This window comes from Mycetomoellerius zeteki, unplaced genomic scaffold (assembly GCF_001594055.1).
Source record: "Mycetomoellerius zeteki isolate Tzet28-1 unplaced genomic scaffold, Tzet1.0 scaffold517, whole genome shotgun sequence".
Lineage (NCBI taxonomy): Eukaryota > Metazoa > Arthropoda > Insecta > Hymenoptera > Formicidae > Mycetomoellerius > Mycetomoellerius zeteki.
In genome coordinates this window covers 511,637-527,671 of record NW_017257520.1, presented here as the reverse complement: position 1 = coordinate 527,671, position 16,035 = coordinate 511,637, and the positions used below count along the sequence as shown (strand labels likewise).

The 16,035-nt window shown below is 28.5% G+C and overlaps 1 protein-coding gene and 1 pseudogene across 1 annotated transcript; both read left to right on the top strand.

Moving 5' to 3' along the window:
- The first annotated feature begins 1,131 nt into the window (after window positions 1-1,131).
- On the top strand, window positions 1,132-4,636 carry LOC108727621 (lysosomal aspartic protease-like; annotated as a pseudogene).
- A 3,001-nt stretch (window positions 4,637-7,637) lies between these two features.
- Window positions 7,638-15,705, top strand: LOC108727638 (lysosomal aspartic protease). The gene is made up of 8 exons (XM_018455814.1): window positions 7,638-7,699; window positions 12,888-13,126; window positions 13,760-13,884; window positions 13,992-14,213; window positions 14,878-14,987; window positions 15,064-15,208; window positions 15,353-15,445; window positions 15,544-15,705. The coding sequence occupies exons 1-8, from the start codon at window positions 7,638-7,640 to the stop codon at window positions 15,703-15,705; spliced, it is 1,158 nt and encodes a 385-aa protein (XP_018311316.1).
- The last annotated feature ends 330 nt before the right edge of the window (window positions 15,706-16,035 follow it).

Genomic DNA, 16,035 nt, shown 5'->3' with positions numbered 1-16,035 from the left:
TACATATTTGCCTCTATTTTATGAATGTTATGACAGAGAACTGTCAAACTGCTATCACATGTTCGGTGTCTTATAAGGACTTTACGTTATAAATAGTACGCAAATCTGCTTAACCGTATTCATTTAAATTAAAAAGGTCCTATTTAGAACACGGTCCGATTTAGATCACTTTCCTCTATTATAATAAGCGGTATGTGGAGGGAGGGATGATTTAGACCACTCTCCCCTATTATAATAAGCGGTATGTGGAGGGGGGGGGGTTATACATTATCGAGCAATATGGAGCATTACTAGGGCATTAATGGGCATATAAAATTGGGTACTTGATTATTACTTGCCCATTACTTGGGTATTATTTGGGCATTATTGGGCATTAGTAGACATTGATGTACAATGATTTGGTTAGCGGTTTATCCCTTAGTTACACCGTTTCATTTTTCAAATTCAATTCCTAAAATATCGTATTGTAAAATATATTCCACAATTATCCTTTCAACCAGTCATTTAACTGGTTTGTGTTTGAAGAACTAGTCTTCTACTCACTTGACGCTTCGTTGGGGAAACACATTTTACATCGATGAATAAATTGAATATATTGCTGAGAATAGCTCAAAAGCGAGCTAAATCATCTAATTCTGTATTATCATTATATTCGTCAAATTATATATTGTTTTTAGATAAATTTTTGTGTATTGTTTACCGCGTTGACTTTCAGTTACTCTCATTATTCTAGTCACATGTTTCTGTATCATTATTTTTGTAAGCTTATACTATCAAGACAAACGGTGCATATTTTAAAGATTAATATTTTTTTATTAATTAAATTTATTTAAATACATTGAGTCATGCGTATATGCGAAATATGAGTGTGGACAAATGCAAACCTCATTTTTTTTTAAATTTATTAGAAATTCGATTAACGAAAAGTACTGAGGTCACTTTTCGCTCGCTTCGTCCTTCTTCCTATCCTTTCCAACACAAACATATAAGCTCGTATATAAATGGCATTGGGAACGCTAATGATTGACTTCATTCTCGTTTGTTGTGTGTTCTGATTGTGAGCTGATTTGGAAAAGAGTTCCAACATCTCTGAAATCTTTTTAGATTTAATCGCTAGAAAATTCGAGAAACATGTTTCGATTGTTCCTGGCAGTTGCAACACTCGTCGTGCTGATCAATTCGGAATTGCATAGGTGAGCATGTGTAAACGTTGATTCACTTCAACCATAATTAAAACAAAATTGTACAAAAATGTACTTTGTGTGTTAGAGTAATGCGGACAAATAAAAAAAACTTTAAATTTCTTTAAGGCTTGCATTTTAATTTTCTTTATGTCTTAAGTGAGATATTTATCATGAACGAAGAAGTTCGCATTTTTAAGGCTTGCATTTTAATTTTCTTTATGTTTTAAGTGAGATATTTATCATGAACGGAGAAGTTCGCATTTAAAATATATAACGTTATTTGATGCGTAAATATTAGATTAATACAGATTACCTTTGGTTGGGACTTATGTAATATTTAGAAATAAGAAATAATTAAATTAAGTTTAAAGATGATTTATCAATTTATTGGAAATTCATATATACATGTGTGCGATATTCACATATCTGTTTATATATTTGTGTTTTTATGATACATAAATGTGTACAATATAACAGAACTTTTTAAATGTTGTTTTAAGAATTTCGTTGCACAAGACACCCTCTGTTCGAAAATCGATTGGCATCGATCATCGACAAGGTGATTCGGCTAGGCGGTTTACTAGTATTGTAAGAGAACCACTGCTTAATTTTCGGAATACCCAATACTATGGCGTTATTTCAATTGGAACTCCACGGCAAAAATTTAAAGTACTTTTCGATACTGGTTCCGCAAATCTCTGGATACCATCCATACACTGTGACATTGATGACTTAACTTGTTGTAAGTATTATAACATTATTTTTTCAATATTATGTTTATATTTAAATTTATGTTTATGTTTGTATACAACAAAAAAGGAAAAAACAAAATTAAAATAATAGGACACTCGAAATTGAAAATACAATAAAAAAATATACGAGGAATGAGAGCGTTAATACAGCGCGGAAATTGATGCGCAAATTATATAACCAAAAATTCGAGTGATATTCACATAATATATTGATCTCTACCATGAGTGTCGATACAATTTTCTTGAACGTTTCGGTTTTTCTTGAAATCATCTTCAGCAAGTTGTTGAAATATGAAAATTATTCACAACTTGCTTATACTTGGTTATATAATTTGCGCACCATTTGCCCGTATATTTTATTATTGTAAAAAAGGAACAGTTTGTGTTAATGGGAATTGGCATTACAAACCGTGCGTTAATATTTTAATAAATGATATTTAATATTAAAATATTAAAAACATTTCTTACAATAAGTATATTTGTTCACACAGTTAAAAAAAATTGATACTCTCTCTCTCTCTTCTATGAATATAATTTTAATGAGAAAATTAAATGGTATGACATTTTTTTGTGTTTCACTTGAATATTTAAATTAACAAAGTGAAATTTATTTTTAGCACTTTTAACAATAACTTATTTACATTTACGTACTATCTTTTACAGTGGCACATAAAAAATATAATAATCGAACTTCTCGCACGTATATACCAAATGGTACTTTATTCGATATACAATATGAATATGGTAAATTGTCCGGATACTTATCTACTGATGTAGTAAATGTAAGTCATCGTCAATAAACAATACGATTTAGTTTCAATCTATAAAAATTTCCTTAAAAATATATAAATTTTTTGTAGATTGCTGGTCTTAATATTATGAATCAAACATTCGGGGAAGCGATAACTGAACCAGGAATAGCTTTTCTCTATGCAAAATTCGATGGTATCTTGGGAATGGGTTACCCCAATATATCTGTTTTAGGAGTGACTCCTGTTTTTACCAACATGGTTCAACAAGGCCTGGTGTCGTCACCAGTTTTTAGTTTTTATTTAAATCGGTATATATCTCTCCATATGTGTTACGCGTCTAAAAATATATTTTTATTTAAATAATTTGTCTTCTCATATAACAAAATTTGTCTTCCCACGTTAAAAGTATTGTTTTTTTATATTAAAAAATATATAATATATGCAGAACTTCCTCGTTTACGATGGGTAATGATCTGACATTGGATAACTCCATTCATTACGACAGCGAGTATGTTAATAATGTTAATATAATTCGAACATGCCAAGCGTGTCTGAAAATACTTTTTTAGTTGAATATTTTGCTTTCCAATACATACTATTATACATAATTTATCTTTCTGTATTAATAATATTATGTTTTTTTATTAAAAAGTATATATAATCTGTACAGAAATTCCTTGGATCCAACGGCTGGTAGTGTACTAATATTGGGGGGCTCCGATCCCGCTCTTTATGACGGCGAGTTAACATATGTTAATATTACTCACAAATAATACTGGCAATTTACTATGGATAAGTATGTTATTATTTTTTAAATTATACATATATCATTTGCGGATTATATATGAGATAATTATTAATATCGCACTATAGGATTCAAATAGAAAATAAAACCTTATGTGCAAATGGTTGTCAAGCTATCGTCGACACGGGCTTTTCCCGATTAGCTGGACCACCAACGGACATTGCAATTATTACTAGCCGGATTGCAATTGATGAATTTAACGGAGTAGTATATGTAAATAACATATGATATTTTTCGCAATGGCAACTTTCTTTTAAAAATACTAAATAAATTACTGAAATAAATTAATAAAAGTTTGATATGTTATTGGTTATATTAATATGGATTACTAAGTACTAAACTTTGTTCAAAGGTGGATTGTGACCAGATTTCTAATTTGCCCAATGTTACTTTCTTCTTAAGTGGTAAACCATTCGTACTCATTGCAGAAGATTACGTCATTGTGAGAACGGTGAATATCGTCAAATGAATGTTTAAGGCTTCTGATTACTCACTACGGATCTTCAAATTAATGAAGTCAGAAGCGAGAAAATACATTAAGAAAATTCTAAAATATATTAAAACAGAAATATTTATCAAGAAAATAATATTCGAATACAACTATATTTGATAGAATGCATTTGTAAAATATACCGAAAACTCTCCTCTTATTTCGCAATAGAATAAAATTATATTTATCTCAATTTGACAGCTGTCATTCGTTTCGTTTTTTGATAGGCATAATTTAGTTTCAAATATATGATTATTTAGTGATTATCAGAATACAAGGGAAATTTTTTATATATTTTACAAATTTATTCCATCGATTATAAATGTTTTATTAAAAATACATATTAATATAATTTTCAAGAATTCTTTATGTATTTTTCCCGCTTCTAATGTTACAATCCATTGGCTGTTGTGTATAGTCAGGAGCTATAAATTGTTTTAGAATAGAAACATTACACGATATTCAATTTATTATAGATCGATGATGAGGGTACACCAGTATGTTATAGCGCCTTCGAAATTGCGGCTCAGAGTGAATTTGGTACGTTGTGGATTTTGGGCGATTCATTTCTTGGTCGGTATTATACCGAGTTCGACATGGGGAATGATCGCGTGGGATTCGCTCCCGCAAAACAAATAGTGTCATCCCAATAGAATACTTTTAAATGCTAGCTAGAGTATATAAATGACAATAATATAATACATAAATATTAAAAACAACTAAGTTAAATTTTTTTAGGACATTGATTCTTTATTCTTATACTTATTATGTTGTAATTTTTATTTGTAATTAAGCAGTATGTTGTTATATAAATACTTATGTAATATTTTAAAAAATTAGGACGAAGAAATGTTCGATATCATTTTTATCAATTTTGATAAAATTTATTTTGAACAGCTTATTTTTTTAGTATAAAATATATTGTTATATGATATTACGAATATGATTAAAATTATTAAAATAAAGTATATACATTCTCTTTATGTATTATATATTGATTTTTTATATCGACCCTTCAATTTTATTTAATATATCATTCTAAAAAAATATTATTTCATATATTATAAATTTTCTTTTTTCACACATGAATGCCATAATCGTTCAAGGCGGTTTTTCGTGTCTAATAATATTTCCTAATAATATATGAATTTATACAATTTTTAGTTCGAGTAAGTTTCTTTTTTTACACACGTATTGTTTTAAATTTAGTATTTTTTTTAAGAGTAAAAATATGTGTCAAGTACAAACATGTGAAATATTAATAAGATTGGAAATAATAAGGTTGGAAATATATCAAATATTATATCTTCCGAATATTTTTTTTATATCCAAATATTATATCTTAAAACCAGAAACGTATTTATTTCCTTAATAAACGTTTTAAATATAATTATTCAAAAATTGATAAAAAGAATACAAAATCAATGTAATTGGCAAAGTATCTTATTACTAAAAAAATATTTTGAAGGAACGTATCTATAGAAAATTCATTAAGTCTAAGGCATGTAAAATGAATTTAAAAGTTACTAAATAAATGATTAATTAAACTATAATAAAGAAAAAACTTGGCATGTGCGTAATGCAATTAACGCATTAACTGTATTTCAATAAATATATTTAAATTTTTTTATTAATTCGTGTTAAAAATAATATATAATATATGCAAAATAGGCGTATATAAAAAACGTACACTGAGAGAAAACAAAATAGTTCCAGTAACTATAAATTCAACTTTTGCAATTGAAGTACCTGTAACTAGTTTTACAAAGTAATAGAAACTAAAGTAGTGCTGAATATTATAAAAATATAGTCACGGTAACAAATTGTATGCACTATTAATTGGTAGTGAAGTAGTGACTCAACTACATTGAGTAGTTACTTGGACTTCATGCAAATAGATATAACAATTACATTTTTCTAGTTTAGACAAAAATTTTTAAAGGGTCACTCAGTACGAGTAGTACGCGGCTTTGTCACCAGAGGGACGTAGCGGAGTTCAGTTTCTCCTCTAAGAAGGAAACCACTCGCTTATAATAAAAGGCGCAGCGTTGGTTTCAAACTTGGAAGACATAAATAAATAAGAAATGCATACACAAATTTGTAACTACGTATTATAAAGCTTTAATAACAACAATAAGTAAATTAAGTGAACTAAGAAAATATAGTAATATTAACCATTTATAAATTGTTTATATGGTTAATGTACTATATTTTCTTAGTTCACTTAATCTAGTATTCTTATTAGAATTTAATAATATGTATATAGTTGAGGCGCTATTTCACTATAAATTTATAGTTACTGATACGACTTTTTTCTCTGAGTGCAATGTTTAAAAGTTTGATTAGAGATTAAATTAAACTCTTGTGAAGCATAATATACATTTACTATTTTTTTTCTTCCTCTTTTTGTTCTATGTATCATTCTTTATCTCTTTCTCTGTCTTTTTCTCTCTTTCAGGGATTGTTAAAACATGGCAGATTAATCAAAAGTAACTGTTTTGTGTCCAAAATCTTGTCAAAGGGTCTCTAGATTAAATTATTAGGATCACTTTTAGAATACTTTGCGCGCTCCATCGTCCTTTATTTTTTCTTATAACACAAGTACATACAGTCAGAAGTAATGAGGTTGCGATACTTTTTTTTCCGATGAGTTTAAGAATACGCGATCAAGTTCAGGATGCGAATCCCTCTCGTGTGCAATGAATGAATATGATCGTATGAGGTTTGTCAAATGTGTCTATACAATGTGTAGTATAAATTTAAATGTTACGTGTCGCGCGAAATTCACGAAATATAATGTCAGAGCACATTATATAAGCAATATAATAATTTTAATAATTTAATATATAATATATATTAATATATAATATATATTAAACATATTTAACATATTTTATGAATTTTTTTCGCGCGACACGTAACATTTAAATTTATGCTACACATTGTATAGACACATTTGACAAATCTCATAGATTATATTCATTCATTGCACATGAGAGGGATTTGCATCCTGAATTTGATAGCGTATTCTTAAATTCATCGGAAAAAAAGTATCATAACTTCATTGCTTCTGACCGTACATATATGAGCTCGTATATAAATATAGCGCCGAGACACTACCGTGTCTCCAGATCAATGCAAGCGCTAATGATCAACTACGTCCTTTTTCTGTTGTACAATTTGAGTGTGAATAAATTCGAAAGAGAATTACAACGTTTCTAAATAAATACTTTGAAAAATATAGAAGATATATGGAAAAAAATTCAGACAAAAGTGACACGATTTCGAAGGGAACGTATTATGGTCATGTTATTAATTAAGTAAATTATAACAATAATTAAAAACTAACTAATTGATTAGTGATACAATAAAACCATGATACGTTTCGATTGTACCGTTATCTGTTATCAGATTGAAGAAAACTTATTGTGAACAATTAGGATCGCTTTTGGAACGCTTCGCGCGCTCTATCGTCCTTTTCACTCTTTTATAAATACAAGCATATACATATAAACTCGTACATTAACAGGATTGGGAGCACATTAACGATTGACTACGTTCTTTTCCGTCTTGTGGACAAATTCGAAAGTGAATTATAACGCTCCTAAGATCTCCTTGATTCTTGTGGCTTAATCGTCAGGAAATTTGGGAAATATGTTTCAAATTTTCGTGGCGGTTGCAATACTTTCCGTGCTCATCAACGCAGAAGAGAGCAGGTAAGCATATATATATATATATATAAACGTGATAAATACAATGATGATTAGAACAAATTTGTAGAAAAATGTATTTTGAATGTCAAAATAAAGCAAATAAAAAATACTTTTGAGATTCTTAAATTAAGGTTTGCACTTCAGTCTTTCTTATCATGTGTTAAATGAAATACTTATAAGGGTCAGGAAAAAAGAAATTCTGTTTTAATATAATTATATTTATCATAATACATTTATAATAATAAAGGGCATAGACTACTACGCAAAGTCTTAGAAGCGAATAATATCTTTGATATCAAAGATATACTTTATCTTATTGTTTGAAATTAATAAATCTTTATTATTCGTTTCTAAGACTTTGAGTAATGGTGTATGCCCTTTATAATATTATTTTGAAATTGAGCCATTAAACTTGTTTATTGTACATTTATCATGTAATACGTAAAAATAGATAAATGAAAAGAAGCATTTATTTCTTAATATTAAAATGTTAAGACTTTAATAGTTTTTAAAAAATAAGAAGTGTTTTAAGATAATTAATCAATTTATTTGAAATTCGCGCGTGTATGTCCTTGTATGATATTCGTATATTCGTACTATGTATGCGTATCTGTGATACATTAATACATATAATTAAATTTTTTTGCTTTAAGAATTTCTATGGCTTCAAGAATTCCATTGTATAGGACAATCAGGATTGTTCAGCTAAGAGTATTGGTACTGCAGGGGAATATCTATTGCATGAACAATGCATACTATGGTGTTATCACAGTTGGAATAACGCATACTATGGTGTTGTCGCAATTGGAACCCCACCGAAAGAATTTAATGTACTTTTAGATACTATTTCCGCAGATTTCTGGGTACCATCCAAAATTTGTGATCAATATCCTTGTTGTAAGTATATCATCTCTATTTCGATATTCTATTATAGGAGTACTTTAATATTTAATATATTTAATATTGAATTATACTTAATAATATTATTATTGCAATAATAGTATTAATTTTAATTGTTTTCTTTAATTTTAATGATTGTCAAGTATGTGTGTGTGATTGATGTAAAAATGTAGAAAAGGCTAAGAATGATGCTGTAAAATTTTCACATTTCAAATAAAACTGTTAAAACAGTTTAAAATTTAAATGTTTTGAAGTTTCGAAGGTTGAACATACCGAGTAGATAAATATACATATGAAATTAAGTTTTATATTCACATGTGATTTATTTTATTTATTATGCTTATTTTAAGGGTCACAAATGATCTTTAGCACAAGATACAATTTTAAAGACAAAAATATAGATATAAATACATTTAATGTATTTAAACAACTGTTAATTATACATACGTTTATTAAAGAATAGATATATTAATTAAATTAATAAAAACAAATTTATTTCTAAAATTGTTAATATTAATTGACTAGTATTTTAATGTCCTATCTTTTATAGTCTCACTCTCGTATAATAGATATAATCATGATGAATCCAGCACATTCATGCTAAATGATAAGACATTCATTATTGAATACGAAAATGGGCATAATGTGAAGGGATATTTATCTACTGACATAGTGAATGTGAGTCATTGTTCAAGCAAACAAGTTTTATTTAGCTCCAATTTTATAATCTATACAAATTTCGTGAAACACATCAATTTTTATAGATTGCTGGCATTAATGTTCAAAATCAAACGTTCGGGGAAGCGACAGACGAATGGGGATTCGGCTCTGCGAAATTTGACGGTATTTTGGGAATGGGATACTCCCCGGTATCTGAAGAAGTGACTCCTTTTTTTGCCAATATGGTGAAACAAGGCCTGTTGACACAACCTGTTTTTAGTATCTTTTTAGATCGGTACGTATCCTTCTGTATGCGTTGCGTGTCTAAAAATATTTTTCATTTAAATAGCTTATCTTCCCATATTAGAATATTTGTCTTTCCAAATTAAAAATAATGTTTTTTTATATTATTAAAAAATATATATAATCTCTACAGAAATTCTCCGCCCGAATTGAGTAGCGAACTGATAATTGGAAATTCCGATTCCACTCTTTATATAGGCGAGCTCATATATGTTAATGTTACTAAAAAAGGATTCTGGCAATTTACCGTGGATAAGTATGTGATTATTTTTTAAATTACATGTATGTCAGCTATAAATTATGTGCCAGCTAACCAGCTAACTTATCGCATTGTAGGGTTAAAATAGGAGGTATAACTTTCTGTAAGAATGGTTGTCCAGCTATTATCGACATAGCCACCACCAAGATAATGGGATCATTATCAAATATCGCAACTATTAACAGATTAATCGGGACTACTTTTACTGGGAAAGAAATGATTGTAAATAATAACACTTAACGCAATAGCAACTTTCCTTCAACAACATTAGATAAATTATTAAAATATATTAACAAATGTTTTCTATATTACTGATTACACTAATAAATGGTTTACTAATATTAAGTTTTGTTTAAAGGTGGATTGCGATAAGATTCCTTCTTTGCCCGATATCTGTTTCGTCTTAAATGGCACTTCATTAAAACTCACTAGCCAAGATTATATTATCAAGGTAAATATCGATAAATGACGTTTTAAGTTATTTGAGAATAGAAATATCATGTTGCGTTCAATTCATTATAGTTCGAACAAAATAATCAGAAAAAGTGTATAAGCGTTTTTGAAGAGGCGGATCCGAGCATATATAAGGAATCGATGTGGATTTTGGGTAATGCATTTCTTTATCGGTACTATATCGAATTTGACATGGGAAACAATCGGATTGGATTCGCCAATACAGACGTTCATATTTTTTCTACAAATGAATGTTGAAAGATTTAAATGATAACAATAAGCGAATAATTAAGACAAATTTTATAGAACATTGATTCCTGCTTATTACCTTATGATTTGTGATTATATGTGGTACATTCTTAAATAAATACGTACATGTATTTTTAAAAATTAAAGAAAAGTGTGTAATACTATTTTTATCAATGATTTGGTACAATATATTCTTTTAGCATAATATCCTATTGAAACATAACGTTATGAGTGTAACGAAATTTGTTATAATAAAATATACATTCTTATCAGACATTATATGTAGATTTCATATATATACCGCGCGACCCTTCAATTTTATTTAAATCATAAAAGGTATTTTTTATATTAAATACTTATTTTTATACTAATATTTTTTTTTTGATGTTTTTATTATTAATATTATAATTTGTACTTTAAATGTATTAAAAAAATTTACACCAACTAAATACTATTGTATATAATGCTATATAAAATACGACGAAAGAAGATAATAAAATAATTATTTCGATGCATGTAAAAAGTAATATTTTAGAGCACTTATTGTTTGTAAGTTGCAGAAACTGATCTTAATATGATGTTAATATACAGTGCCACTTCTCCATAATAATAAAAGAAAATAGTTAGAACAGTAGTTAAACATTCTGCAGGAAGTGCAGTTTACGCAGAATTATCTTTTCCGCTAGAATTAATTTATGAAAGAAAGGCTTGATTAAAGAATTCATTAATCCTACATAAAATCAATTTCTTAATTCCAAACTAACATTTTCAGAATTTTATTGTTAATTCTAGCTTTCTGTTTCTTTTTCATACTCTTTTTGATTTTCATCTAGTTACCAGATCTAGAAGCAGCTCGACCAATTATTAATTTTTTTGTGAAGACTATTATGGCGCAAGTAAGTACCAATCGCATTATGAGAAAATAAAATTGAAGTTGTTTTAACAACATCGCCATTTTTCGCTGCTTTCTTATCTTGTATCTTATCTCTGTAAGAAAGTTGGCTGGGGATTTAAGAGTTAAATCGGTTTGCGTCATTTTTTTAATTCTTCCTTTTGATAAAATAAACCAATCTTTACAGGTGACGTACGATTGTACGTCAAATTGATCAGTGTATTCTTGGTTTAATACAATTTTGATCTTTGTTGTATAATTGGTATTGATTCCCTAAGCACGCAATGTTCTTTAAATTTTCAAAGAGTTCATTGTATATTGCAAATCTAAGTATGTAAAAAATGACTTTAACATATGTATGTAATTTAATTTTCCGTCATTCATAAAAATGACACTGTATTACACATTTAAATATGTAAATCTATTTTTGCATTCAATATAATGTATTATTTTTAACGAAAAACTAATCACACACATGTATTGAAGTCACTTTATACACATTTGTAATATACTCTTCGTACGTGACTGCTATGTAATACGATTTTAGTACGAGATAGTTTAACATTCGTTTTAGCTATATAAGAACATTATAACAAAACAATAGTTTCTGAGATATTTTAATTGAAAATATATTTTCGATTAAAATAACTCAGAAACTATTGTTTCGTTATAATGTTCTTAACATAAGAATTCCGAATAAAGCTGTTAAGCCCAATCTATATAAGACGCAGAACGCGAATCGCAGGTCACAAGCTTCTTGCATTAGCCAATCTCGAAGCGTTACTTTCAAAATTGACGTATCGGATTGCTTTAGAACTCTTTGAGCGCTCTCTCGGTTGTCCTTCTTGCCCTCTTGTAAACACGTACTTCAGCTATATAAACCGAATGTTGTGGACAGATTCTGTTTGTGAAAAGAGATTACCACGTTTCAAGAATCTTCTTGATTATTGTAGCTCAATCAGGAAATTAGAGAAACATGTATCAAATTTTTGTGGTGGTAACGATATTTTTTGTGTTGATCAACGCGGAATTGCAAAGGTGAGCATATATAAATGTTAATTTGCGATAAATACTTCAATAATAATTAAAATAAATAGAAAAAACATATATAGATTTTGTCAGAGTAAAGAAATGCTTTTGAAGAATTCCTTTAAGAATCATATTCTTATCTTTTTTATATATCATGTCTTAACTAATATTAGCATCACAAAAGAATTTGCATTTAAAATAGCTAAATAGCATATATGATATGTAAATAAATAAACAGATAATATTTCTTTTTTAATACTATAAAATGTTGTAACTGTAACAGTTTTTAAAAGTAAGTAGTATTTGAAAATAATAAATTTGTTTGAAAGTGTACATATGTAACATTCTATGATATTCATATATTATATATTCGTACATTCGAATAAATGTATGTGATATACTACACATATACGTATGATATAATTAAATTTTCTTGATGCTTCAAGAACTCCGCTGTATGAGACAAACTCTACTCAAAGATCGACTGACATCGATCATCGACAGAGTCGTTCGGTTAGGAGTCGTGTTGCTATAAGAATAAAATTGCAAAATGATCACGAAAATTCCTTTTTTGGCTATATCTCAATTGGATCTTTTCCACAATATTTTAAAGTACTTTTCGATACTAGTTCCTCAAATTTCTGGATACTATCTAAAAATTGCAATAGTAATACCGCTGCTTGCAGTAAGTATCTTTACATTGTTATTTATTTCTTTGATATTTTATTATTTGTACTAATATATTTGTATCTATTAATATTATATTTTTACACATGTTCGGAAATGTTGCCCGGGTGTATCATCTTATCCTCGTTTGATATTGAGTGAGCAACAAGGATAAAACGATATATGAAGGCACTCGAATAGCGGTTTTTAACGAACTCCAAGTAAAATTTTTAAAGTGTTTAAAATCTAAAGTTTTTAAGTTTCAAGTGTTAAAGTTTTTCTTATATAAATATTATAGAACTGAGTTTTACAATAACATGCTGTTTATTTGACATATATCACGCTAATTCTAATAAAGATACAAATAATATTTGATATAACTCACGTGTTATAACAAAAGATATAAATAAAATATTTAATATAAAATATTATTAAAAATACATATCACACACACACACACACACACACGCATGCACGCACGCACGCACGCACGCACGCACACGGGGAGGGGAGTGCAATGTTGTATATATATGCAGCAGAAATAAAACGTTATTTGATGTTTTACACACACGCGCGCGCACACACACACACACACACACACACACACATATTAGTATTAAACTGATATACTTTTAAGAATTTCTTTTTATAGCCTCAGAATCACATATTAAATATAATGATAGCAAATCAAAAACATACATATCAAATAGTACTTCATTCGATATTCAATACGATGATGATGTTATCTCCGGATATTTATCTACTGATGTAGTGTATGTGAGTTATCGTCAAGCAAATTCCATTTAACCACAATTTTTTAAATTGTGGTAATAATTTAATATCTATGAAAGTTTTCTTAAAAACACATTATTAATTTTTTGTAGTTCGGTCTTCGTAGCTCAATTGCTGTTCAAAATCAGACATTCGGAGAAGCAATAAGCTATAGACGGCGATTACAGCTTGTTCCAAATTATGAAGGAGTCGTGGGAATGGGTTATTCCACATCAGCTATTACAGGAATTCCCGTTCTTATTAACATGGTTCAACAACGCCTGTTGTTACGACCCATTTTTAGCATCTATATGAAAAGAGAGTATGTACTTTTCGTAAACGCCACGTGCGTCTATATTAATGTCTTCTCAGGAAGTTACCGTTAAATGCTAGGAGATTTAAATGATAAAATTTGTTTACTTAAACAATTTGTCTTTCCACATTGGAAATATTATTTCTTCTATATTAAAAAATATATTGTTTAATATGTTGTTAAGTCCAACCTATGATGTGGCTTCATGATCGATTTTTACCTTTATTATAATATCGACTTTTCCAACGTTTTAATTAGTAGGAATTTCGTGTATTCAATTTATTTCTAAACTTTTAATTTATTTTTTATTGTAGAGTAGAGTGAGGTAGTTATGACACTGTTTAGCTGAAACAACCGCACATAGGTTATTGTATTCAGCGCAACAATTTCCGTCTATGTGCTATATATTACGCAAGCATAGATGTGTATATACGTATTTTAGACTTATTGTTAGATATTTGCATTTCTTAATTTTCCCCTTGACTACATTGAGTATACATGCTCTGCCTTAATTATTTAGCTGAAGAAGACTTAATATAGTTGAAATATTGTATGCATTGTCAATAAATTACTCAATTAATTCTTTGTTGATGTTTTAATAAACTAGGGTTAATCTAATTAATTGCTTAATTTTTTATTTGATTAATTTTATTAAATAATGTAATAATCTTTTTAGATTTTTGGAGACTGAGGTTGGTGAACTGATAATTGGTGATACCGATCCCAATCTTTATGTAGGCAAACTCACGTATGTTAATGTTACACGCAAAGGATACTGGAAATTTACTATGGATACGTAATTATTTTCTAAATTATACTTATGTTAGTCACGGACTATATGCTAGTTAATTGTTAATGCTATCGTATTTTAGAGTTCGACTAGGAAATAATACCTTATGCGCGAATGACTGTCAAGGTATTATTGACTCGAGCAACTTTCGAATATCTGGACCGCTATCGGCTATTGCAGTTATTAATAAATATATCAGAACTATTAGTCTTAACGATTCAGCATTTGTAAGTAATAGATGACACTTCTTGCAGTAGTAATTCTCTTTTAATAATGCTAAATAAACCACTGACATAAATTAATAATAAATATTTGTATATTACTGGTTATATTAATAGATATAGATTGATAATACTAAATTTTGTTTAAAGGTGGACTGCAAAAAGATTTACAAGTTGCCCGATATTTATTTTATCATAGGTGGAAGAATATTCGAACTTACTAGCGAAGACTATATTATTCAAGTAAATATTGTTAAATAGTCCCGAGACACTATCGTGTCTCAAGATAACATTTTAAATTTGCTTTAGAAACATATCATAAAGTATTCAATTCATTACAGTCCACGTTAAGCTATGGCACATCGTGTATGAGCCCTTTCGAGGATAATAACATTTCGGATAAGGATGGTCCAACGTGGGTTTTAGGCAGTCTATTTCTTCGTCGATATTATATTAAATTCGACATGGGAAAAAATAAAATGGGATTCGCCCCTGCAAAATAAATAATTTCTCAAAATGTTACTGTTAAATGATAAAAGATTTAAATGACAATAATTGAATAAAGTTTTTTACAGCATTGATTCTTGATTCTTATGATTGTTATTTTGTAATTCTTATTTGTAATTACCTAAGCGACAGTTAGATAAATACGTATATTGTATATTATGGGGGTGGTGATAGGATTTTTTAATTGAGTAATAGTAATTTTAATTGTATACAAACTTACCTTTTTAAAAAAAAGGTAAAAAAAGCGCTAAGCGTGCGTGCTTCTCGTATGGAAACCACCATTTGGGCCGGTTACACCAACGTCAATTACTTAATCGGCCGTGGAA

Coding starts and splice junctions, on each gene's coding strand:
- LOC108727638 (XM_018455814.1), top strand. CDS start 7,638: ATGTTTCAAATTTTCGTGGCGGTTGCAATACTTTCCGTGCTCATCAAC. Junction 7,700..12,887: donor ATCAACGCAGAAGAGAGCAG/GTAAGCATATAT, acceptor TGATGCTTCAAG/AACTCCGCTGTATGAGACAA. Junction 13,127..13,759: donor TAGTAATACCGCTGCTTGCA/GTAAGTATCTTT, acceptor TTCTTTTTATAG/CCTCAGAATCACATATTAAA.